Genomic DNA, 26232 nt, shown 5'->3' on the forward strand with positions numbered 1-26232 from the left:
TTTGGTATGACTGAGGTGTTCTGTCTGAAGAGTACTATGATGCCAAGTGACTGCCATGTCTTTCTTATTATTTATTCCATGTGAAGAAAATTAGTCAGATGTCTAATCTTTTATTGTTTTTTCAGTATTGAGGATTGAACCCATTGATGCTGAACCAGAGCTATATTCCCCAGCCCTTTTAATTTTAAGACGAGGTCTCACCAGGTTGCTGAGGCTGGCCACAAAGTTGCAGTCTTCTTGCCTCAACCTCCCAAGTGGCTGGGAATATGGGTGTGTGCCACCGCACCCAGCTGTAATAAGTCATATTGCTAGCACGTTATTGTTCAGGGGAAACTTTGCAGCATAACCAGATAACAATTTTACTTTGAGGGCTGAGTTGAAGGCTTAATTAGCTGTAGTAATTAGAAGGAATATACAAAGCTGAAAGAAATACTTAGGACTTAAAAATATTCTATTTTTTAAGGATTCCACTAATGGGATTTAGTTTTTATGAAAAGGACAACTCTCCCTATAAAGGACAGTCAATAAACAGAAATGGAGTTTATAGTGTCCCTGCAGAAGTGGAGGTTTGATGGTTGGGGTATGGAGCCCAGTCTGGGATGAAACTTGGTGACACTTTGGAGGCTGTTGTCTAGCTGTGTTCCCTCCACTGTGGCTTGGACTGTTTACACATCCAAAGGTAAGAGTATAGTAGAACTTGTTTCAAGAGGGGTTTTTTAAAAAGAGCTTTAAAAAGGTCAACCCAAACTGGTTTAGTTTGGGGTAACTTAGAATTAGTGGAACTGTTTTAAAATAATTAGTTTAAGCAACTCTGTTCTTAGGGCTCATAACCATTACAGAAATAATATTTTTTCAGTTTGCTAAGTAAGCTCAATTTGAGTCTCAGTCCATATTCTAACATTTGACTAAGACCTCAAACTGAATTTTAATAAGACTTGAAATACAGGGCTTTTTTTTTTTTTCCTCTAATGGTTCTTTATTTATAATGTAGGCTGAAGCAACTGTTACAATGTAGAAGGGAGACACGTTACACAACTGTTATTTATACAAGTTCAGAACAAAAAACTGCACAGGGAGAGGTCAACTCTCAGTACAAACTAGCAACTAAACCACAATAATTTACCTTTAGAAAGGATCTTTTTATTTTTAGCTGTGACACTGCTTTTACAATATGCAAAAACACAAACAGAACTATCCAAGGTGTTTTGTCACATTCTTTCTACATTGAATTTGGCAACATTTTATATTAAATTTATTCAGATTATACTAACGTTTAAAAACTAAACAAGTGAAAAGCTGTACCAAAGTACAGTTACATCCATTTATTTCGAAGGTTTAAAATACCACTTTTAACTATTGTAATTACCTTGCAGCGATTTCTGCTTTTGCAAAAACCATCTCAAGCATCATATGCACAATGCATCAGCTACTTTTAGTCATCAAGATTGGTGGGCTAAACCACAGGCACTACTGTTGCTTATAGTCTGTAAAAGGAGCTTGTTTTTCAAAGAAAAAAGCTTAAATAGTTTCTAATAATCATGCCTTTGCTTTAAAGCCATAACATAAAATGTCCTTGAGCAATCACAGCAGTGTTAAATGTTAATATATAGAACAATGACTGTACAGGTATATCACCCTCACATCCAACGTGGTTTATGTATTAAAGCATAAGATTGTGTAATTGAAGATTAGAGCCAACAGAAATCTGCAGGGCATCTGGGGACCTACCAACTCCTCTTCCTTGAGAAGTACAGTCACAAGTATACACTGTTTTAACTAGCCCACCACTAAGGGACTTGGTTTCTTTAAAACAGTGCCTTTTCCAAATGTGATCCCTTTAAATCTACTAGTCTCTGTTGACTTTGAGGGATGGGCATTATAACAAATTTAACTTCCACTTGAAAAAAAAAAAAAAGACATTCCAAAAAACATTGTCCGGAACACAAAAAAGGAACAGTATAGTGGTCACACTCCCAGTGACAATAAATAAATCTTCCTTTCTTCAACGTTTAGTATGAAGCCAATTAATTGCGATTTATTTAAGGAAAATAAGAAAAACAAGCCCCCAGATTGGTAAACACATTGGCAAATTGCTAGACTCCGAGCTAGTTACGCTTGTTAAATCTGCTTGAGTTTTTTCAAAATATTTGGGCTTTTCAATGTACCCAGCCTGCTGGGCACAGTTAAGTAAAAGGCATTTGCTATATCTAAGAATTCCCTGCTATCATTTTTAAATGTTTTCACATTTTTAAACTGCCTTACCCTTTTGGATGTATTTGGATTCCATGAAGTGAGTACAATAGACAAGAAACTAAAGTGGGGGTGGGAGGAGTTCTATGTCTACCCAGTGGCAGCAGCATGCGCGGGATTGGAGGCGGGTGCTGTGTGCAGTGGAAGAAAGGAAGTCCTTAAACACCCTACAGAAACAAACACTGCAATCCAGTATGGCTTATTCGGATGCATTGACCATGAAGCTACTAGAAATTCAACCTACAAGGCTACTCTTAAAATGTAACAGGATTGGCTATGTTGACAGTGTGCCCCTCCCACGGCCCTCCCCCCAGTCTCAACACAGTCTATCTCTTCCAGATTTACTTCACTCTGAATATTGCTCATCAATTGTTATTCCTGCTTTTCTCAACCAGACATAGTATATTTAAATGAGGATTTTACCCCTTATCCATTTTGTTTGTACATTAAAATAACAAATTTGCTTCTAAGCTAGACTACTACAATGCATCTACAAAAGCTTGTGGAAGGGAAAGAAAAAGAAGAAAGAACTTAGTAATCTTTTTCTGAAATTAACTACTTTGTGGTTCCCTTGCCCCATCCCACCCCACCCCACCCTACCCCCTATGCATTTAAAATTTTACAAAGACTTGTAAAAAAGTTAAATGGAATTTGGCACCTTCAGAAAAATCAAAAGGGAAACTAAGATTAAAATGTGCAGAAAGAAAATCGTCAGTATTTACAAATTAAAAGATCAAGATTATGTCAGTTACATGTTGCTTTTAATTATTATCTAAAGATGTTGAGTACTTTCAAAAGAGCTGAATTCTGAGTTGCCTACAAAATTTTTTGTTTGATTATAGATTGGAATGGATCGAGACAAATTAGGTCTTATTAATTAAAGAGTCATTCCCCACTGGCAGCATTTCCTGGGAGCCTAGAGCCTAAGAGAAGCGAGGGGCTGAACGATCGTTGGTCGTAGTCTTCTTCAGCTTTACACCCCTGCGGATGGCGTTTAGCATGTCTTCTCCTTGCGGAGTATCTCTTGGGCTGAGGTCTGCAGGGTCACTCTCTGCAATCTGGCCTGGGGTGACAGTGGCACTTGGGGGATCCCTTTCCTGATCTTCAGCCTCGCTTTCTGGAATCGCCTGTCTGTGCTCCTCAGGGATACTGGGCTTTGGGCCTGGAAGTGGAGGGTTGACAGACGCTTGGCCGCTCCACATGGAAGAGGGCATGCTGGTGACACCCTGGGGGCCCTCACCCACAGATGGAGACTCAGGACTGTGCTCACCCCGTTCCTCGGGACCATCTGGAGGGGCTGGCAACACCCCAGGGAGGTCTGGGACAGTTGGGGTCTTGACGGGGATCACTGGTGTCTTGATGGGGATGGGACCAGCTCCAATGGTTCCCCGGCGGACAGAAGGCTTGGTGGAAGGGGTCCGTCGGATAGTTGCAACCCCTGGAGTGACCATAGCAGGTCCAAGGGTGGTAGGGAGGCCGGCAGTTGAGGCTGGGCGCTTGGCTTGGAACATCCGCCGGTAGGACTGGCTGATGTCACTGTTTCTAGGGATGGTGGAGGATTTATCAAACTCCTGCTGATCTGCCTCCTGGTCACCACTTACGGAGAAATAATCATAATCTGAAACTGATTATAGGATTTAATTAGACACATTCAAGGCAGCAGCTTTGCTTTCCATTCTTCTGTGCTGGAGGAAAAAAGGCACATGAGGCAGGGTGACACCCTTCACCCCGCCCTCCCCAAGGGTCTGAAGGATCCTCAGCCTTGCTGAGGGTTCTGTGGCAGGGCCTTCTGTTCTTGCACTGATGTACCCTGGACACCCAGAGCAGGACTAGGCAGCCACATAGATACTGTTTAATGGGGGAAGAAGGTAAAGGGACCTGGTTGCAGCAAAACAACTTCCCAAGCATCTCTGGGAAGAATAAGGTGGACAAAAGAAGATAAATTCTACAGATCCTCTGGTCTGGAATTCAATATAAGAAATAAGACTCAAAGTAGTCTTAACACCACCCTGAGGTTTAGTTAGGCGAATGCTAGGAAAAGAACAGAGCTACTGGCAATGAGTTCCTGAAAACAAGGCACAGAAATGGGTTCCATCCTTGAGATCATTTCCTCTCAAGAAATGGGATAATGCCCGTCTCAGGGTGAGGCAGGAAGGGAAAGCTTACAGATTAAACATCTAACAGTAGTGTTTCTGAACAGCAGTACTGTTGACATTTAGGGACAGGTCATTCTTCAGGGGGGCTTGTGCTGTCTATGATAGAATGTTTAGCTGTATCCCTGGCCTATATTCAGCAGATGCCAGTAACCCCCCTGCAACTCTTTTTTTTTAAAATTTATTTATTTTTTAGCTTTAGGTGGATACACACAATATCTTTATTTTATTTTTATGTGGTGCTGAGGATCAAACCCAGTGCCTCACGCAAGCCAGGTGAGCATGCTACTACTTGAGCCATATCCCCAGCCCACCCTCCAACTCTTAAAACCAAAAATGTCTCCAAACGTGTCCAGGCCACATGTCTCTTGTGGAACAAAATCTCCCTCCACTGAGACAGTCTTAAGAGGCTTTGATGGTTTGTGGATAATGCGGCAAATTGTTGCCTGCTTTGTGTGCATGGCAGGATGGGGATGAGGAAGGCAGGGTGGACAGAGGATTTGGCTGGAATAGGTTGAGTTTTGGTGTTAGGCTGTAACACACTTCAGGTTAAACTCAAGTTCTGCTACTTGAATCGTGAATTTGGACAAGCTGCTGAGCCTCAGCTTCCACATCTGTAAAAGGGGATAAAAATATCCCATGAGTGGTTGTGAATATTAAATGGGAAAATAAGTATCAAGCCCTTAGTGTCAAGTGCCAAACCAAAAATGAAGCTGCTGTTAATAGAATGTGTCTTAGTTCAGGTTGGGAGTCTCCATGTACCCTGATGATGAAAACTGAGAAGAGTTGTTAACAGGTCACTTCTTGTGTGACAAGTACAGAAGAACTCTCCGGAGCACTCCTGGATGATGAAAACAATCTGAGGCCCATCTGTTAGCCAGGGACATGCCAAGACCAGAATGGAGGGCCTGGTTTCTGCCCACTGTCTCAGAAAACCCAACTGCAAACCCGGCTACCTTATACCTTGGGAGGGGATGGTGTCCTCAGAGCAGCATGGGGTGGTCGTCTGGGTACTGTAGCCACTGGAGCACTGCAGCGAGTCTCGACTGCTCCTCTGCGTGTCCAGCTGCAAGCCCCGCGACAGTGCAAGGGCCAGCTCCTCACAAGCCTCCATCTCTTCACCAGGCTGCAGGGTGGAAGAGAGACAAGCTATCAGGGCGTGGTGTGCCCAGGCCTCCCTGTCACTCTTGTTCTGCTCCTCTGAGTACCACGCATCTGTAGCCAGGGTCCTGACTTACTTGGGTCCTATCCATACTCTAGAAAATTCCACATGTCTGTTTCCCACACAAGGCTTTTCCTCATGGGATTGCTACACTGTAGGGTCTTGGGGAATGAAGCCCAGCTCCTCCAACTTCAAGACTGCCTAGACCCCCATTGCTGGCTAGCACATGGCCCCCAGACAGGCCTAAGTGGACCCAACCAGCTACAGAGAACAAGCGCATCACCCTGGTGGCAGCGGACACAGTCATGCTCCTCGGTCTCTGCGCCTCCTCTGCAGCCGCTGGAGGGCCTCCCGAGGGAGGGGGTCCACCCCCGCTGGGGTCTGGCTCACGCTTCTCTCTGCGGCGCTGTAAGGTGTTCACCAGAGGCTGGTCGTAGGGCCCTGGCTTAGCCCAGTCCTAAGCAGAACAAGTGTGGTCAGGAGCCAGGTCCCATCCCGGGTGCAGGGCTCAGCCCCCCTATCACAGTTGCCCACAGAAGGCTTCTCAGTGGGAAGCTCTGGCTTGGACAAACCTGCAGCCCCTCTGCATGCCCCCACCCAGCTCTGAAAAGCAGTGAGTGAAATGCCTTTTGGGGGACCCCTGGTACCTCCCTTTTCCTCAACTCTTCCAAAAGATTAAAACCCCTCAATAACCAGGCAGGCAGCGAGACTCTTAGTTAACAGCCACCTAACAAGTGGCCAGCATATGCTAAGGCACCAGCTAAGTGCCTCTCCAGCCAGGGGAGAGCCATCCCTGGAGACCAGGGATCTTTTATCCGAAGGAACCATCTGTCCTTGAGCAACCAGAAAGACGCCACGTTAGTGGAGTGGCCACCAGGGGGCACTAGAGCAATGTCAGCCACTCTCAATGGCCAGAACCTTTCTCTCTGGGAAAATGGCCTCCGTGGGCAAGTCTAAAGGCCTCAGACAGGAAGGGAGGGCTCCCAGGGTCAGGAAAAAGGTTTGACACAGCCGATGAGAGAGGAAGTCTTAGTTGCTCAAGATGCTGGCAGCCAGGGGCCAACTTTTCAAATAAAGCCAGAATATCCTCCTGGAGCATCAGCTGCACTTGGTAGGAGCTAACTGGAAACCTGGTCTGCACATTAAATCAAACATGTTTTAATACCCTGTAAACTAAAGATAAAGTCTTTGTGTACTTTAATATAAAACACGATGATCCAAAACATTTTGGGCTATGGTTCTGTTACCATGGCCCAGCAGATGCTCATTAGGGGAAAGGCTGGGGTACAAGGCCAAGGAGGGCAGTGTAGGCTCTCTGATAAAAGTGATGCCCACAGGCAGCCCCCAGGAGGGAACCAACCAGCAAACCTCATCCTGAGGCACAGCTGTGCCTTTTATTTTGGCACTGGTGCCCCCAGCTGTGCACAGTGGGCTCCTGCCTGCCAGGGGTTGACTAAGGCACCCTAAAGGCAGAATTCCCAGGCTCTGCTCTACCTGGAAACTGCTGCTTGGAGCTGCCAGCTGCTTTTCGGCTCTCCCCCAGTGGGAAGCTACTGAGGGAGAGGCCTACTGGGGAAGAAGGCAGAGTGTGAAAGGAGGGGGAGGGGAGAGTGGGAGGATGGTGAACAGAAGAGGGTGAGCACAGAGGCAATGGGAGGAGGGGGGCGGGGAGGAGGGCAGAGGAGAGACACAAACCTTCCAGCTAGGGATCTGAGATGACGGGAACATGCCGGGCCCAATGGTGTAATAATGAGCGTAGTCTGGAAGGTGGACAGAGGTGACCCGAGGGAGCAGGCGGGAGGCAGGCAGGCAGTGAGGGAAAGGGCCTGCACCCACGGGCCCCACATGGGACTCACTTGGTAAACTATAGTGAGAAAACCCGTTAGACAACTGGAAACAAACAAAAAGGGGGAAAGAAAAGGAAAAAAATTAATATAACAGGATGAGTGTGGAGACACAGATGGCATCGACATTTGGGGGAGAGGGGGAACCTGAATATTTACAAATAAAACAAACATTGGGGCTCTGCTTCTCGTGGATGATCCGTGATGTGAGAGAAAAGAGCCAGGGTGCAAAAAACGCACTGTCTTGACACAAAATTGGTGTTCAGTCAAGGTAACATTTGACCTGCATTTCAGAGTAGATTGAAAATTCATCAGTGTCCTTAATTTGCAGCTTTTTTTTTTGATTATTTAACAAAATATAATTTCATGGTGACAGAGATTTTTTTCTCATCTCATTATGCAAATTAAAAAATTGTGAAGCATCTTCAAATGAATGTGTTCATTTTAGGTTTCCAAAATCATCACACTGTTCAGGAGCAGATTCCAAATCAAGGGTGAGAGTGGGGGGTTGCAAACTAAAAGGCAGCAAAGCACACAGCCTCGACAGTGAAATGTCACAACCAACAGTTTTGTGGGTGCTTGGGAGGGGACAGGGGAGAGTAGATGAGCACACAACACCTGTTTTAGGAAGGAGCCTTCACACCTCCAAATTCCCCATGGCCCTTCCTCTCCCTCAGGTAGACCATATGACCTGGTCACTGCTCAGCAGCCAGGCACTCCTTCAAGAAAAAGCCCTCAGCCTGGTCCCACCCTGTGTTCCCAAGAGGGGCCCGCTGCTGATGCAGAGTCTGCATTTCCAAGTGGCTAGGGCTCTGATGGCCGAGAGGCAGGCAGGGAAGGGGCAGGGAGAGTGGCTGCTGTGGCTGCGACCCGCTGGTCACCTTCTCTGTGGATGCCCAGGCGCCCATGGTGGAGCCTGAGCTGACTGAGGTGGGGGAGCTGCACTCGCTCACTGACTGGCAGGTTTCGGAAGCTTCAGAAGAGGCCGAGCTGGACGAGTTCTGCAGCAGGAGAGGGACCACACGAGGGGACCAACAAACCGAACCACACGCCACCAAAAATAATAAGAAAGAAAAGGGGGCGGGGAAGGGCACGCACAGAGAGAGACGGACACATACACAGAGGAAGGAAGGATGAGAGAAGCAGAGGGTTACGGTTATTTTTTTCCCTAAAGGTTTTAAGCCTTGAAAAGAAGCTCGAGACCCAGCAAGCTCTAGACGTGCTAACCATGGGGGTCTGAAGACAGATTTGTGTGCGTGCCTGGCTCAGAGCATTCGGTTAGGGCTGGTCAAGGTCTCCCACAACGCTGTGCTGTGTGGAGCATCTGTTCACGTGCCACATGCCCCACTTCCTGGGGCCCCACCTGACCTGTGCACAGCCATTATTTATTGTATGAGGCTGACGCTGGTTTGGGTATTTGCTACATGTCTACCTACACTGGCTTGAATTCCTGGACTCTTCCTTACCAAATGCAGCTCTGGCCTCAGGCTATGAATCCATATTGAGTTGTCTCTGTCTAGAAGGAGATTCTGGGATTTGGGACAGTGCAGTCCATTGGTGGTCAGTGCAAAGTTTCCAGTGGCCACTATAGGACAAGATGAAGCCGCTGGAGAGGTGGATGCCAATCTGCACCAAAGCCTCCCACACCGCCAGCGTGGCTTCCTGGTGTTGTGCTGCATTGGTGATGTGCGTGTTAGTTCACCACTATACCCCTGAGTCTCGAGTCCTGGACACTGAGTGGTCGAGCAACAGCAACCACCTGCTCTATGTGAACTGGTCCCTGGGAACTTGTCTTGACCCTCTGGGGTCTTGCTTAAGTTTTCCATTTGTACCTGCACCAGCTGGCCTCCCCACCACCCTTCTATACTGATTTTCCCAGAGACTTTCCTGTCCCAACTGTCAAGGAGGCTAGACTTCTGCTTCTGTCCTTGTCAACCACAAAAGAAAGAAAGGTTCCTGTGAAGGAACTAAGGTTTGGCTTTCCCCTCCTGCAAGGACAAGGAACCAGGAAGACATTCAACAACGGAAGAGACTCTGGAGCCAGCAGAGGCCGCACCATGGATAGACGCCCTAGCTGCGCCCCGAGGTTAGCAGCCCAGGATTCTGAGTTGGAGGGTTCAGATTTAAGTGTTTTCTACCACTTTCCATTTGAGGAATTATGGACTTCAAAGATCTCTAAACCTTATTTTTTTTTCACCTTTAGATGAAGATCAACAGTATCTAACAGATAAAGATAAATAAGACTATGGATTCAGCTTAATCAAAACTAAATAGACATTGGGTATCATGATAATTTACCAGGACTATTTATTATGGTTCCTCTCATCCAAGAGGAACAGTAACCCACCTAGGATTCAGATCTCTTTGGACTTCTGCTCATTTTTTTTCTGAAGAACCTCTCTCCCTGGAGCAAACAGCTCTAGGGTGGCCCCGTCCTGGGCCCACTGGGTAGGGCACAAGGTGAAAAGACCAGGGGGAGGAAGCAGGAGAATTCTGAGCAAGTTTTATTATGTGGCCTTCCTGTGGACCTGTGCTGAGCAGAGAGGTGGGGGTCCTGCTCCCTATACATGCTTGTCCCCCACCTCCCACCCTAACTAAATGTGATGTGACAGCCTTTCCTACGGGCTGTACCCTCTGGCCAGTGTGATTGGTTCAATATCCTAAATATCATACCTGATAATTAAAAGCAGCTGCAATGCTTCTTTGGAAAAACAGCATTCTCTATTAAATCTGACAGCATCGCTGAGCTTATGAAAACCACCAGAAAGTCCCAACTTGCCACCTGGGGCCTCCCCCAACACTGCTGGAGGTGGAAACACTGCCCAGCCATCCTCTGGAGGTCCTGGACAGGAGGCCAAAGCAAGTGTCTTTTCTGTTTCAGAAAAGGGGTCAGTGCTCAGCGCTATGTTAATGTTTAGTCCATTAAAAACAAACAACACACGATTATGCTGCACATTGGAAGAGGCTTTGAGAAGCTGCTTGTGAGCGGACCAGGCGGGGTTTAGTGAAGCAGGCAGTGGGACTGGGGGACGCTTTGAGGCCAACCCTAGCACTGGTAGGGACAAGCACATTAAAACAAGAGCCTCAGCCTTGGCTCTGGGCACTTCCATAGGAAATGGAGTATTTACACAAGGAAGAAAGAGCTGCCACAGTCCCCCAGGATGCTGAAACATGCTAAGGCGTCTGAGCCGTGCGGCTCCTCACTAACATCAGGTGAGCAACACACACACGGTGCCACGGGGCACGCTGGGTGGCAGCACAGCAAGCTTCCTAGCATTCTGTAAACTGTGCTGCTTACCAAGTGTTCAACCAGAGATGGCACACTGACACTGAAGGAGAGGCAGTGAGGGAGACACACACACACGCTCTTGATACTCACAAAGGGCACCCAATGCCTTGCCCAGCTTGTGCAGCAGGACCCACCAGACCCAACTATGAAGGAAGAGACCCCCTGCCTCCCCTTCTCCACCTTCTCCAGGGATCAAAGTGCTGACACGCTCTCTGCGGGGCTCTGTCCCTCACCCTCATTCATGACACAAACCCATGGAGGGAGCCTGAGAGTGCCACGGAAGGGTGTCGGAATTGCACTCACTGACAGGACCTCAGGCGTTCAGGGAGAACCTGAGAGGGGGTGTAGGCAGTGTCCCCACTACAGAGCCTATTAACAACGGCATCCCACTAGTCGGGGGATGCTTTCAGGGATGACAGAGTACAGCCAAGCGTCTTTCAGGCAATCTACTTACAAGTGACAGCTCCCCAAATCAGTGTGGAAACTCAGCCACCGCCACCGAGGAGGCAGGCTTCCCACCCAACACCTCGGAAGATGGGGACGAAGCCAAAGGTAACACAAGGCCACAGACAGGATTCCCTCCAAGCCAAGGGCTTCCTTTGGTTCTAGCCACCGATAGTGGCCCGGGTGCAGGGCATGCTGGTTCCAACTTAGGGCCAAGGGCACCTTACCTGGTTGGTGGCCTCTGGTGGCATGGGGGAGGGCGACTTGGACTGGAAGGCGTCCTGGGATATGAATCCTGAGTCATGGGAGGACACGCTCGACAGCCTCACGGGCGCCTGCTGGGCCAGGTTGGAGCTGCGGTAGCGGTAGTGCGAGCTGGGGGAGTGGGAGTGGGAGCCGCTGGACCGGGAGTCGCTGCTGTTGACACTGTTCAGGCTGCTGTAGGGGCAAGCAGAGGGTGGCAGCATGGAGGGCAAAGGAGGGGGTGGGGGAGTGGGGAGAGGAAGGACAGGAAGAGACAGTGAGGGCAGGCAGGCTGCAGCCACCATAACACAATCAGCTTCCTGCCCTGGAGAAGCAGCATAAACCTGCCACACGTTTCCATTCCATTTAGCACCAAATCAGTAAGCTGGTAACAACAAGTGTTTTCAGGTGAGCAAGGGGGAGTCGGGACTCGGTTCTCTGACAGCACAATGCTCCATTCATACATCAAAGCCTGCGACAGTGCCCAACTCTGCTGTCACCTCCTACCAAGGCCAGGGGACCTGATGTCCATGGCATGAAAAGACGTGGGGCTAATCTCATCTGTTCACCTCCTTGAAAAATCCACAACCCTGGAGCAACACCCACTCAAGCTTTAGCATGACCAGGCTGAATGTCCTTGGATGGACTGTCTAGGTGCAGATGACCAAGATGATCGCCCTAAGGTGATCTCACCCTAGGTGACGTAGAACGTGCTGATCAGCAGGCCGACGCTGCATGTCTGTGTGCATGTGTTTATATTTTATTAACAATGCTGGTGCTTCAATTAACAGCTTTCCCCTGATCCCAGGTGTTTCTCTGTTAAGAGCACAACTGGCAAGAGGCAGGCGGCTTTCAGGGATGAAAGGCAATCGATGCTGAGCTGTTTGCTTCTGATATGGTAACAGGACACAGAGTGGAACAAGGACACACACCCTCTGGGCGTTCTGCCTGCATTCCATTTCCAGTCATGAGAAATTGGCCACGGACTCTGTGTGTACGATAACTCTGGTTATGAACAACAGAAAGCCGAGCAGTCCATGATCCAAAGAAGCAGAGCTGAACCCTAACCAAGCTGAAGGATGAGTACACAAGCCAGCCCAGGATTAGGAAGTTTGTGGTTTCTGCTCCCAAACCCACAAGAGATTCTGTATTACACCCGCTGGCCTCTAATGAGGACCACGCACTGGTCCCACCCTAGGATTTGTTGGCGTGAAGGCTGAGACAGACATCGGAGACTGCTGGGGGAAACTGCTGCTGCTGGGGTAAGACCATGAAGCCACCTTTCCCCACAACCAACCAGAAGAGGGCACTTGGGGACTGACAGTAAAGCTCACGGCAACACCACTCCGGCAAGCATGTGAGCAAGCTGACTTTCTACACAAACTAAGAAGATAAGGAAGAAAAGACACCATGTGACTTTATTTCACACTAATGAGAAACAATTCCCTTGGCTACTAAAAAAACAAATCTCTCTCTCTCTCTCTCTCACATACACACACACACACACACACACACACACAGAGCCCATGGAAGATGACAGGAGACCAGCCAACATCTTCAGGGCAGAACGTCAGGATGTAGCCTCTTGACCTGACCACCTGTGAAGTGTACACCGTACAAGCTTCAGTGTGAAATGAAACACACCAGGAAGTACAGAGACATTTCCATACACATGCTCCTTCCTCTCAAGGTTAATTTACAGGAAGTGGACCTTCATTTGGCTTTGACAAGTCAAATAAAATGATTAGCAGCAGGTGTAGCCTACCAAGAAAGACAAGTGATGTCTGATGACGGTTCCATCCTTCAAGTAGAGAATCGACTTTCCCAGTCAGCAAGCCGAGAATGGCCACCTGACAAAACCGCTAGAAAAGAGTCCTATAGCTGGCAGAATGCGTCCAAGTGATTCTGCCTCAGTACATAATGGCGCCAGTTAGCAGAGCAGTGATGCTGGTGGTGGCTGGCAGAGCAAGAACTCCATTTATTTTGTGAAACCTTGAGATAAAAATTGGGGGGGGGGGTCCCATGAGGGCATACACCACTGTTAGATCCTTAATTATCTCTGGCAAGAGTGAGATAAGCCTGGGTAAGAATCCACCTCAGTTCATCCTTCTTTGGCCCTTTTAGTTTTCACTCTGCTAAACAGCAAAATCAAAAGTGGTGTCATAAATAGGAAAATCCCTACAACATCTAGCTGAGGGAGGGCAGTCCACAGCGGCCAGTGTGAGGGTCAATGGGGTTTTCTTTCGGATTCAAAATTAATCTAGAGCCCAGAGAGTGAGACCAACAGCAGCCATTCTTTCAGCTGATCATCGTAACATTTCCTGTTTAAAAATCAGTGATTTTCCTATAAATGGCTCCTATCAGCATACAGAAAGATGACTTGTCCCCGAGAGCAACGGCAGACGGTGGCTTCACTTACCTGCAGACGCTTGACTTTCTGGACATGGTGGTGCTGGGGGAAGAGGGTGGCGTCTGATAGGACCAGCTGTAGTCAGAACCTTTCAAGTCCAAAATCACCTGAAGGGACAGAGCCAACTGGGTAAGCAAGGTGCCAGGAAGGGAAATACCATCCATTATGTCTCAACACCCACCAGAGCCTCCGAATGCTGCCCGCCCGGTGGGTGGGAATTAAAGGAAACGTTCAGCTGTTTTAATGGAAGAGCCACACTACCTATCCATCAATGTCACAATCCTTTTCTGAGACAAGCCACACTATAATTAATGGGGGATGGGGAGAAAAAAAGAAAACCCTGAAATATCAGTGGAAAGAGAGTTAGAGATAATTACAGTGACCCATGAACAATGTACAAGCACTATTTATGCCTCAGGCTAGGACAAGCAGGATTTTCCCTTTGTAACCCCCTGAAGACAACAATGGTTTCCAGGCTGGTTGACCTTGCCCTCTAACCACTCGATACTCAGTGGTCACTCATGCCCTATTTGACCAGGATTTGAAACTTTAAAACCTGACAGCATCGAGAGTCAGCCACAATTCCTCCACAATTATATCTGTGTCTCCCCTGCCTGACGAAGTGCCATTCAAGTGTGAGGTCCAGCTCTCATTCCCATGAGGGCTGCTCCACAAATGTCTACTCATGAAAGAAAGCAGGCTGTGGCCTGGTGAGCCACCTCGGAGGACAGAAAACACAAACCTCCAAATTTATCTCTGAGTTGACCCTCTGAGGAGGCGATAAGAATTGTATACAAAGGGCTAAAGTTGGTAAGCGAGTCATCCATTGCTCCCCCTGATACATCTCTTCCCACTCGATACAGGGCTAATGTTGCATGCACCAAATGAATGAAGCAGAAATAACGTCCTCTTTTCCTAAGACCAGAGAGATCCCAAGCATTACCTGGAGTGGTAGAACTGGAGGACAGTGAGCCCTGACAGCCACATCCCACCACTGTCACGTTTGGATAAGAGCTGACTCCCAGAGGGTAGGTGGCCACACAGGCTCTGGTACTGGACTTCTCAGTTCGAATCCCAGCTCCACCACTGACTAACTGTCACTGTCTCAGTGTCCTTCTTCCTCAAATGCACATAACAGTGACGGTGAGCTGAGGAGTCCATGCAGAGAGCCCAGACCAGTGTCCTACACACAGCTCAGGTGCAGCATAGGACCTGGCTATGATGGTTACCATGATGATAATGCCAGGGATGTGGTGAATACGGATACAATTTAAGATGTGATAAATGCCACAAAGGACACTCAGAGCCTGGAACTTTCCCCTCAGGCCTTGTCCCCCTGGGTGCCTTGACCATGGCTCCTACCTGTTCACTGGAGGAGGGCAGTTTGTGAGGGTCCATGGTCAGGCTCTTCAGATCTTCCGAGATGGTCTGGAGGTGGGTGATTTCCCCCAGCATGGAGATTTCTTCTTCCTGAAGGAAAAGAATTCACACCCCGTTATGACCATGAGTGGGCCACTTCATTGTCTTTTTCCAACTGCTTTTTTTAAGGTCACATTAAAACCCTCAGGTCTTTCAGGAATGGCGCCATGGGACTGGGAGATCACTGAGCAAGGCATTATAAACCCTTTCTTTTGGGAAAGAGAAAGGAAAAAGGAATCTGCCCTCACACGGAGCAACCTATGTGCTGGGGACAGTGCGGCGTGAATACAAGGCCTCCTGGCGGTGCTGGGGACACGGCCTGCGTGTCCCCACAGGATCCTCGGCACAGCCCCGTCCACTAGCTTACGCTGCTTGGCTTCAATGACTGACGTGATCTGGGGCTATCTGGGCCTAGACCTTTGTGACAACACAACTTCAACTGAGGTTAACCATCCCCCTTTCTTGTTTTTTTCCCCACCATCTTAGTATATAGCAAGTGGCAGGAACCGAGAGATGGGAATCTTCCCTTAACTTTCCCAAAGTGCCCAGCTGGGCCCAGGGGCCCCAGTGAAAAAGAGCCAAGGAAAGCATCTACTCTCAGGGGAATGACTCAAACCAGGCGCCTGGCAAGGGCTGAAGGAGGCCAGCTGTGCCCTCCCTCCTGGCTTCGAGGATGCCAGCTCCCAAGGTCCTCAGTTATGGTTTGTGAATGACTCCTTAGATAGGAAGCCTGATGGTTATTGTATCAATCTCATGGTTACTCCTAGATATCTGGCTTGGCCAGCGGGTCTCAAAAGTCACCTGGCAGGCCTGTTTAACACAGACGGCTGGGTCCCCATCTCCCGAGTTTTGAATTCAGTGGATCTAGGTTGGCCCAAGAATTTCCACTTCTAACCAGTTCCCATATGATGCTGCTGGCCTAGGGACTCCACTTTGAGAACCACTCTGCTAGGCCTACTTGATGTAGCGGTGAAAAAGTGCAGTGGAAAATCTGGAGGTAAGAACTGTGGTCAAGGAGTGGCCACGTAGCCCTCAGCACCTGCAGAGAATCACTGGACCACAGATATGACTCTACCACCATGTGACTTCCTGACATGCAGCAGGTTCTCAACGTCCCCATGGTTACATAAATAAGATGGAAGCCCTCTGCACACTGGCAGCTCAAGCCTTCCAGAGCTTTCCATCAACTTACAATTACTGGCCGTAGCATAGAGATGAAAGTGCAGAATCGGCCGCGTTCTTCAATCAAAGCCTTGCGAACTGCCTGCTTTTCTGTTTCCTCCAACAAGAGATATTTATCGTTGACATCTTGGAGGGCGCTGTCCAACTGAGGCTGGATGTCACCTCTCCCTGCAAACAAAACAAATCCCCAGGCGTGGCTTGCTGAGACACCACTCCTGCAGCAATTACCCCTCCTCCCTGGGGTCCTTGCTGGAGTCCAAACCACTGTTTTCCAGAACTTTAAAAAAAAAAAAATTATTTGTACCCTAGAAGATTTAAGGCGGCTGTTTTTCTAGGACCGTTCATTTCCAATTCCCAACTCCTGTTGTTTTATTCACAACAAGGAGAATCTCCTGGTGCGCCTCTTCATGGCCTGCCTTCCTGCCTGGAGAACCCCACAGAGCCTTCTGCCAACAAAAGCCTGGGACTCAGGCTTCCTTCCTTTGGGAACATCCTGAAGAGGCTAGAGATGGATGAACATGGCGAGGGCCTGCAGCTATCTCCCCAAAATGGGCACATGCTGGCTTTGCTGGGTCAACGTCAATCAAAGAGCTTTTGTTGGGCAGAAGCTTCTGCCCCTGAAATCGAAGCTGGTAAGCATCTGCTCTCCCGGCTCGGGGGCCCTGAGCCTGGCCATGATCTTTTCTTATCTGGCCATGTCCAAAGACCCTGGTTAGGCAGAGGCAACCACTTCTAGAGTATCAGATGGGAGTTAACATTTTAAACAACTTCAGAACCTGAACAGCAAACTGTGTAAATGAAGTTTTACCAGGAACACAGAGCATCCGCTCATTTACATGCCGTATATATATCTGCTCTGGCAACCACAGTAGAGTGGATTGTTGTAACAGACTGTGACTTAAGACCAAGAACAACACGTGGCCTTCTGCAGAAGTTTGCTGCACTACAAGATAACCATGGGCAAACAGGAACTGCCTAGGGAGCAGCTATTGCAGTCTGATCTGCAGGTGGGGACAAGGTGGCACATGAGAGGACAGCCCTTGAGCTTCCCCCTGGGCTGCCCACGCAAGGGCCTCCGACCCAGAGAATTCCCGAAGTCCTTCAAGGCAGGATTTTGGCCTTTCCCTGAAGCGCTCCCTGGACAATGCTGTGTGAGTATATAGCAAGTGCTCAATGACAGTTTTAAACACAGAACGTCAGCCCTCTAAGAGGACTTAAAGCTCATCCAAACCATCCTGCTTACATTTCTGTGGAGGTCAAACCCTAGAGAAGTCGTGGGACTCAGGGGGAAAGGTGCAGAGCCCAGACAGGGCCCACAGCTGAGCCCCTAGGTGAAGCCCATTCTCTGCCCACTGCCTGCAGCCCAGTGAACCAGTTCCAGCGCCCTGTAGGAAGCGGCCAGACCAGCTGCCATCTACCCCTTAAGAACAACACAGAAAACATTAAAGAGAATGTACTGATTTTTTCTGAAAGAAAAAATACAAGGTTTGGGGAAACTATCCTGGGTGTAGGAAAACATTTCTCTCATGCACTGAGGAGAAAGTTTAATTTGGAGCCAGAGGCAGTTGGGACATTTTCTAAGTTTCCATAGGAAAAGTCATATTTTAGTAAGAAGAGTCACTTCTCATGCAGGGAATGAATTTTAAGTTAGCACGTAATAGGAAAATGTATGTAGTTAAAGATTACCCTTTAAAAAGTCTTAAATGGCCAATAAATACAGTGTGCACAACTGTATAAGTGTATATATAATTCATGAGTTCAAGGGCATACGAATATAGGATGTGTACAATATACAGTATCTAAGACCACAGAGGGACTTTATCCAAATTACATTATATAATAAATTTGGAAGGGGTAGGTGATGTAGCTCAGTAGGAGTCTTACCTAGCATGTGTGAACCCCTGGGTTCAATCCCTGCATTAGGAAAAAAAAAAAAAAAAGAAAGAAAAAGAAAAGGAGATTTGCTGCTTAAGAAGTTTCATTACAGACAGGTGTGGTGGCTCACACCTGTAATCCCAGAGGCTCCGGGGGCTGAGGCTGGAGGATCACAATTTCAAAGCCAGCTTCAGCAACTTAGCGAGGCCCTAAACAATTTAACGAGAGTCTCAGATAAAACTTGAAAAGGGCTGGGGATGTGGCTCAGTGTCCCCCAGATTCAATCCCAGGTCAAAAAAAAAAAAAAAAAAAGTTCCATCCTATTTCCAAGGCTGTCCACTCACCCTCTACTCTCAGGCTAATCCTCTAGTGTTTCTTTAACCTCTTCTTCAAGGATGCAGGGGTGCCATTCCTCGACATTAACCTGGCCACCTGAGCCACTGGTTTCATGTTTTCAGTGGATAGAAAGCCCATCCTCTCATCTCCCATCCTCTCTGGGGGTTTGCCAGGGGTCAAGGGCTCTCTCTCACAGACATCTACCTGCTGTGGCTACGGGCTCACGGAGGAAGGCTGGGCACCACAGCACTGCGAGAAACTTGGATTTTCTCTTCTGTTTTCAAGAGCTGGCTTGTGCAATTGAGTCCACATACAAGCCTGCTAGTGGCAAAGCTCAGGAACTCTCTGAGCACTGTGAAAACTGCCTGGCCAATCCGTGGCTTAGATAGCGCTGGTCTTGAGGCCCTCTTTTAATTTATCTATTTATTTTTAGTTGTAGATGGACACAATACCTTTATATTATTTATTCATTTTTATCTGGTGCTGAGGATCGAACCTAGTGCCTCACGCATGCTAGGCAAGCGCTCTACCACTGAGCCACAGTCGCAGCCCCTAAAGTGTTGGTCTCCTTGTGTGCTGTGTGTGGTGCCACTGATGGAACCCTGGCTTCGTGCATGCTAGGTAAATGCTCTACCAACAGCTACGCCCCCAGGCCTCTCTTAACCTCGTTTATGCTCTTCTAATATCCAAACATGAAGGGCTGCAGACCCAGGTCAGAATGTGCTTGCTTGACTTTGGTGGAGAGGCATGGAAGGACCTGGAGAAACAGATTTTAAAGTCCATAATGTCTGGCCAACTCTGCTCGGAAATGCTTTGATTACAGAAGCAATTTTTAAAAAATAACAGACTACAGTTATGAGAAATTGCAAAATTTGTATCTTTACTTCCTTTCACAAATTATAAGGCATCCATATACTTGTAATTAATATTAGACTTCTAAAAAAATTTTAGAAAAACAAAGCGCATGTGTTCAAAGTTTAAATTATTCTATGATTGTAGCAGTTATTTTAAATATGTGTTATGTTATAATTAAAGGACTTTCAACTTGTAACATTCTGAGATAAGTATAATCTTGTAAAGATTGCTCTAATTATGGTTATAGTGAGAGCAATTCCATTTAGGATATATCATAACCTAAAAACACAATGATCATTTCTTAAATTTGGTAATACAACATATAATTATATTTATTAAAAAAAACTGTGGAAGAAATTATTTCATGTCCCAGTTGGAAGTAGTAACTTTAAAATACAGTAATTGTTGAGGTCCTTAAATTCCAAGCTGTACTGGTACTGATATAATATGGTCATCCCTTGATGTTCCTGGGGAAGTGGTTCTAAGCTCCCAAGGACACCAAATCTTTGGTTGTCCAATTTCCTTGCATAAAATGGCCAGTCTGCATGAAATCTACACACAACCTCCCATATACTTTATTTATTTTGGGAAACAAATTCTTGTTATATTTCCCAAGCTGGCCTTGGCCTCTGGGCTAAAGTGATCCTGCTGCCTTAACCACGTGTGCCCAAAATGTTGGGCCAGTTGGGACAACTGTCCCTCGCCCAGCCTCCACCATATACTTTAAATCATCCCTAGATTACCTGTAATACTTATTACAATATAAATGCTAAGTAAATAGTTGCTATGCTATACTGTTAGGCAATAATGACAAGAATAAAGTCTGTACATGTTGAGTACAGATGCAATTTTTTTTCCAATATTTGTGACCCATGCTTGTTGAGTCTGGATGGGGAACCCGGGGACACAGGGCTGATTCACATCCACTTCCCTCCCACTGGCACTGCCAGCAGTCATTCTGCTTCCTCAAGCATGGGTCCCTGTGGTTAAGGGTTCCCTCTCTACAGACATCTACCTGCTATGGCTACGGGCTCACGGGGGAAGGCTGGGCACCACAGCACTGCAAGAAACTTGGGTTTTATCTATGGGTCTCTGGTCCCTGGCCATTCTTGATCCCAAACAGACCAGCTCACTGTCTCCCCTCTTGTCTCCCCTCTGCTTCCTCCACCCTCAGGGTCCGGACAGCAGTAACAGCTCCCAGAGCATCATCCCAATCGCATTCGGACAAGCTCTCCCCAAACAACCCCAAAACCCCACTCCTTTCATTAGCTTCCACTACTATCAGGAAAAGTCCCATGTCAGCACAGCCTGCGAGGCATGTCTGGGTCACTGCTGATCACCCTGCAGCCACAGCTGTCTTGGACCATTCTCCCTCTCCAGGGTCCAGTGCTGCCCATCCTCACATACCCGCTCCTTCCTCCCCACCTGCCTCCCACCTGCTCACCCCTAACTCTCCCTCTTTCAGGGACACCCGCCTGTCTCCCCTGATCAGGATTCTCTTACTTGCTCTCAGAAGCTCCTAATACTCGTCCTTTGCAGCCAGCCCTCCCCAGTTCCACTGTCCTCTGTATTTTTCTAGATTTTGTGCGGTGTCAATCTCCCTAGTGACAGGAAAGCCCCACGAGGGCAGAAACCAGGTGTGTTTTTGCAGTACTGTGTCTGCTCCCTGGCGCCCTTGCCTGGAAGACAGCAGGAACAGGAGCTGCAGATGAATGAGGCACTGACAGCGTGACTTGAGGAGAGTTTGCTCTCTGGTTCCAACCAGCATGCCCTTAAATGGCTTAAGGCTTCAGAACCAGCAAATTCCAGGACCTACCAGCAGCCAAAAAAGAAGGGAGGGCTTAGATGCCTTAGATGGGCTTTCCAGACAAAATTCCTGACAAAGAATTGTGTCTGGCCTTTTCTACAAAATCTAAGTCTGCCTCAGTCCTGTGACTTTTTTTCCGCTGCTAGTTTCCAGGTCTTGATTGAATTCACATTGGAGAATCCACTGAGCAGCAGCCAGGAGCCCCTGTCTACCCACCCCCCAGGGGGAAATCCTTTAGTTATTCTCTTTGCAAAAAAAATGTTCCTGGAGCAAAGCACTGCGAAGGGGCAGCACTCTTGGGGTGGAAGGAAGCCTTTTAAAATTAAGTTGGGATAATCTACAGAGCTTTCTGGAATGAGGGGAAGATCCATTATCAATTCCCAACATTTACCCTTTATTTTCCCTAATCTTTGCACAAACATTCAAGGCAGGAATGAATGTCCTCTTTTAATGGGGAAACAGACTGAGGGAGACAAAGTGACTTAAACAGCCACAATTACCGGGACCCAGCTAATAATGGCCTAGCTAGAATCCAGCCCCAGACCCTCCTCATCAGAAGCCCTTGTTCTTTGTACCTGCTGATCACAGCAAATACAAGTGCTGGAAAGGACACCAGGAGCTCAGGGTCACAGCCCAACCAGCCATTCTAAGGCTGGGGTGGGGTTGCTCCACCCACTGTATGCACAGAGGCACAGGCTCCATCCCTAGTGCTAGATCTGGTGGGACTGACTAGTGCTCTCTGGGACTGCCCAGCACCCACAGGCACACACTGCAGCCCATTCAGCAAGCTCCAAGCCTGCACCAAGGTCTTCCTCAGGTAGAGAACTTCGAGATGGAGAACAGTCCCAACACACTGGGTCAAGGCTGCCACCAGCAGTTAGCATAACAGCCAAAGTCATTTCTCCTGAGACAGAGGGAAAAGCCATCAGAATCCTGCTAACTGACTTCAATCTGCCCCCAACACACGCACAAATGCTGCATTTCACTCTGAGGTGCTCCCCCTTTTGCAGTTTTACACCTCGCAAATCAGAACGTGTCTGAAAACCAATGGTGTGTCATCGTCTAGTTGGCAGTCATTATTTTTCTCTTTTGTAGTGGTTCAGAGACTAATGGGGCATCTAACAACTGACAGCAACCTAAAGCCAGTGACATATGGGATAGAAATGCCGAAATAAAGGATGCGGATATTGGAATAGACACGCAAGGTGACACTGGAAATTAGAATCTGGAATAAGAACTCTCCTTTCTTGTCAAAAGGAGGCTGCCCTTATCATCCCTAGATGAGTCATCTCTACTCTTTAAACCCTTCATCAGGGTTTGATTGATTCCTACAACAAAAGCAATCAGAAACCAAAAGATAGAGTTGAGCAAATAAGACATGTTTAAAGCCTCTGTATTTGTCAGATAACTCGATTTCGGTTATTCTTTCAATCTACTGTGCCTCAGTTTCCCTTTATTCATGAAAAGGAAATATGGTAGTTCCTGGCTGATATCCCCGAGGCATTTGGAGCAGCTGTATAGGGTGTGCTCTCAGCAAGGGCTGGGCAACGCCACCACGCATCTGGACTCCTCCCAACAGATGTCCCAACACGGGCACCTCAACAAGTGAGAGCGGGCTGGATGGGGTGGGATTTTTTAAAAAGGAATTTTTGCTTGAGGTCTTCTTTTGTTTGAGATGTAATTAAATGCAAAAAGACCCCATGATTCTTTCACTAAAGGTGCAAGTTTCATCATCAGGATTCTTTGCTGCTCCTTGGGTGCTAAGGGTTGAACGTGTCACTAGGATTCACGTGTTGGAAACATAATCCCCAAATCATGTTAGTGGACTGTGTAGGTGGGGCCTCTGGGAGGTAATTAGGATTACCTGAGGCCATGAGGGTGGAGCCCCATGATGGCACCAGTGGTATCATTAGAAGAGAAAGAGAGAACTGTGCCAGTGTGCTTACTGTCTCTCCAGGTGATCCCCCCACCATGTTGCCAAAAGCATGCTCTTGGACTTCCCAGCCTCCAGAACTGAGTGTCAAATAAATATCTTTATAAAGTACCTGATGTCAGGTCTTCAGTTATAGCAACAGAAAACAGATTAAGACCCAATGCAATCAGCTGTTAATTAAAGCAAAAGAAAAGAATAACCAGAAAACACCTCACGACAACTGCAGCTTACCACCGGATGTCTCAAGCAGAGAAGTCTCGCGTCACCTAAATGCTTCCTCTTGTGGTTAAAAAAAAGAAAGCACTCTACCAGGCTGGGGTAGAACATTTGCTTAGCATGTGTGAGACACTGGGTTTGGTGCTCAGTACCACATATAAACAAATTAATAAACAGAGGTGACCAAGAACTAATAAAAATATTTAAAACAAAACAAACCACTCTACCATCCACCACCTGGTGGCCAGATCCAGAAACCTGCCGTCACCTTCAACTCCTCCTTTGCTGTTTCCTAAACCACTCCTGAATCCCTCCCCCCCCTCTCTCTCTCTCTCTCTCCTATGCCCATATCTCGTCCACACTTCCCATGCAACCCTCACNCTTTCTTTCTCTCTCTCTCTCTCTCCCCCTCTCTCTCTCTCTCTCTCCATCCCTATGGCCAACTTCCCTGAACCTCAGCCACCATCACCTCTTGTCTGGACAATGGCCACTTGCTACCTGGGTCTCCAGTGGGACCACCAGTCTAATCCAAATACGCACAATCATGTCACAATTTTCTAGAAGCCACGGTGGCTTCAAGGGCTCCATCCAAGATCTGAACATCAAGTCTTCAGTGTGGTAACCACAGCCAGGATATGGTCCTGCTCTCTCCGATTCACCTCCACCTAACCCACCTAGCCATGTTACCCAAAGGAAGAAGCGCCTCACACCTCACACCTGTGTAAGTTCCAAAAATACCACATGCTCCTACACCTTCCCTCAGTGTGGAAAAAACATGCTCTTCCTAATCACCCCAGGCTCTCGTCTGGGTTGGCACCCTTCCCACTAGTGCCCGTCCCCACCCTCCATTAAGGAAATCTTCAAACTCCAGGGGCAACCGCCTGTTGATAGCCACTGCTGGGGTTCAGGAAGGGACGGTGCTTTGGCAAGCTGAGTGCTTTAAACCAAAGGGCACTGAGTGGCTCAGAAACAGCCCCAGAGCCTCTGCCCGCCTGTCTCCCCCATGCAAGTCACAGACCCTAGAAATGCCTTTCTCCAAGGTCATAGAAACTAGTGCCCTTTTCCCTCAAAGCAAGTCCAAAAGCCTAAAAATATCATTCCAACCTTCCCCTGCCTTCTGTCCCAGAGTTGGCCACAAAGAACTCTCATTAGAACTTCATCCTGGGGGGTTGGGGATGTAGCTCAATTGGTAGAGTGCTTGCCTCGCATGCACTAGGCCCTGGTTCAATCCCCAGCACCACCAAAAAATAATCAATAAATAGAACTTCACTCTGGGGCACGCCTACCCTGTACCTAGGTGGAAGGTGAGATAGAAGAAATAAAAGGCAGAAAGAAGAAGAGAGAAGGAGACTGTAAATTCAATCGGAAAGCCTGCTGCTGAAGATCCTCATTCCTTTTCTCCATTAGTCAGCTCCCTGGCGGGTCACTCCCAAATTTCTGAGAAATCTATCAATCTTGAAGTTACAGTAAATTCACTCACTTAGCCAAAATTGCCCTCTGCCATGTGCGAACACATGTATTTTTAGAACAGATTAAGCAAAGGGAGATATGCTATTTTAAGAAACTCATAGGGTACATTCCCAATGTTATTTATTGATCAGATAATGGAGATGTCAACCTTAAGATCCTGAGAACCTTAACCCATCTTGTGATTACCAGATTAATGGCATCCCCACATTTCTTCCCATGCCCACTCCTCACAGAGCTTCCTTTAAAAGACCCCAAAAGGGCATGCCAATCTTTGAGACAGCCCATGTTCCCCCCCGCCCACCCAAGTATGTATTCTTTGCTTTCCTGATCCGATCTCGGCTTGTTCCTCTCTGACAGGTTTTGAAATTCTTTTCCATAACATTGATCAAGAACCCCATTGTTGAACCCTGAGTTGAGAAGTCCCCTCCCCAGGACTTCCTTGGACCCCCTCTGGTGACAGAAGGAATATCGTAGAGAGACTAAGAAGAATATGATCAGATGCCTTGCTGGGTGTCCCCCTCAGTCTATGACCACTAGTGCAGACCCTCTGTCCAACCACAGGGCTACAGCAGGCCACCCCTACTTCACCAAAGCTAAGCACACAGCAGTGTCTTTGGGTCTTCCTCTGAAGGTTCCTGTGTCACCTGATACTATGGTTAAATAAACTTGGTATATTTTTGAGGGGTGTTGCTGTGACCCCCGTAATGGGAGGAAAGGCATCACCCTCTCCACACCACTCCACCCTGGTCTGGGAGGCCATGAGGGTGTGGCTGCCCATAATCCATCCCGCACCCCAGCATCCTGCACCTGAGGAAACGAATGGAAGCGGCAACAGCAGACATCTCCAGCTTCCTGCTACCTGGGTTTTTGTGCCTCACACCCACTCCCTCCTCCTAGGGTGCAGGATCGCCCTTCTTCCCCCACCCACCCCTTCCTCCTCCCAATTCAACTTTCAAGAGCCTGCCTAGGCTAGCTCCTCCCGGAACCAGGTCCCTGTCTCTGTGTTCACCTACGGGCACTTTCTTCATAATGAATGGGACCCCTGATGTCGCATCCTCTGTAGGATGTGAGAATGCTGCTGGCTAATTCAAAAACATAGATTTGGTCTTTGCTCCAGTTCCTCCCACGCCCACCCCACCCCCAGCTTCCTGAATGACAGGAGTGTCATTAGGAGTGACATTAGACATAAATGCCTTTGCCATCTTGGGCCTTGGAGCAGCTGGCAGATCCAACCCAGAACAGGCTCCTCCTCCGTGTTTTGGGGGTGAGCAAAGGCTTCCTTGCTGTGAGACCCAACTGCAGTAGTCAAGAAGAACATTCTTTTTTTTTTTTTTTTTTTTTAAG

General features: G+C 47.8%; 1 protein-coding gene across 14 annotated transcripts in view; it reads right to left on the bottom strand.

Annotated features, from left to right (window-relative positions):
• Positions 1-963: 963 nt before the first annotated feature.
• Positions 964-26232, bottom strand: part of Mtss1 (MTSS I-BAR domain containing 1) — a 154757-nt gene continuing 129488 nt past the window's right edge. For 6 of the 14 annotated variants that reach the window (XM_015486448.2, XM_015486447.2, XM_015486445.2 and 3 more), the window contains 8 exons: positions 16407-16564; positions 15158-15265; positions 13805-13902; positions 11370-11580; positions 7261-7455; positions 5849-6022; positions 5367-5529; positions 964-3874 (listed from right to left, as the gene is read on the bottom strand). In XM_015486448.2, coding sequence (XP_015341934.1) covers positions 3174-3874; positions 5367-5529; positions 5849-6022; positions 7261-7455; positions 11370-11580; positions 13805-13902; positions 15158-15265; positions 16407-16564 — 1808 coding nt within the window. In that variant the 3' untranslated portion in view covers positions 964-3173. Of the gene's footprint in view, positions 3875-5366; positions 5530-5848; positions 6023-7260; positions 7456-8290; positions 8411-11369; positions 11581-13804; positions 13903-15157; positions 15266-16406; positions 16565-26232 lie in introns of all 14 variants that reach the window. The other 8 variants (XM_048802093.1, XM_015486454.2, XM_048802092.1 and 5 more) reach the window with 4 other exon arrangements.

The sequence above is a fragment of the Marmota marmota genome, unplaced genomic scaffold, assembly GCF_001458135.2.
Source record: "Marmota marmota marmota unplaced genomic scaffold, marMar, whole genome shotgun sequence".
In the NCBI taxonomy this organism is placed as follows: domain Eukaryota; kingdom Metazoa; phylum Chordata; class Mammalia; order Rodentia; family Sciuridae; genus Marmota; species Marmota marmota.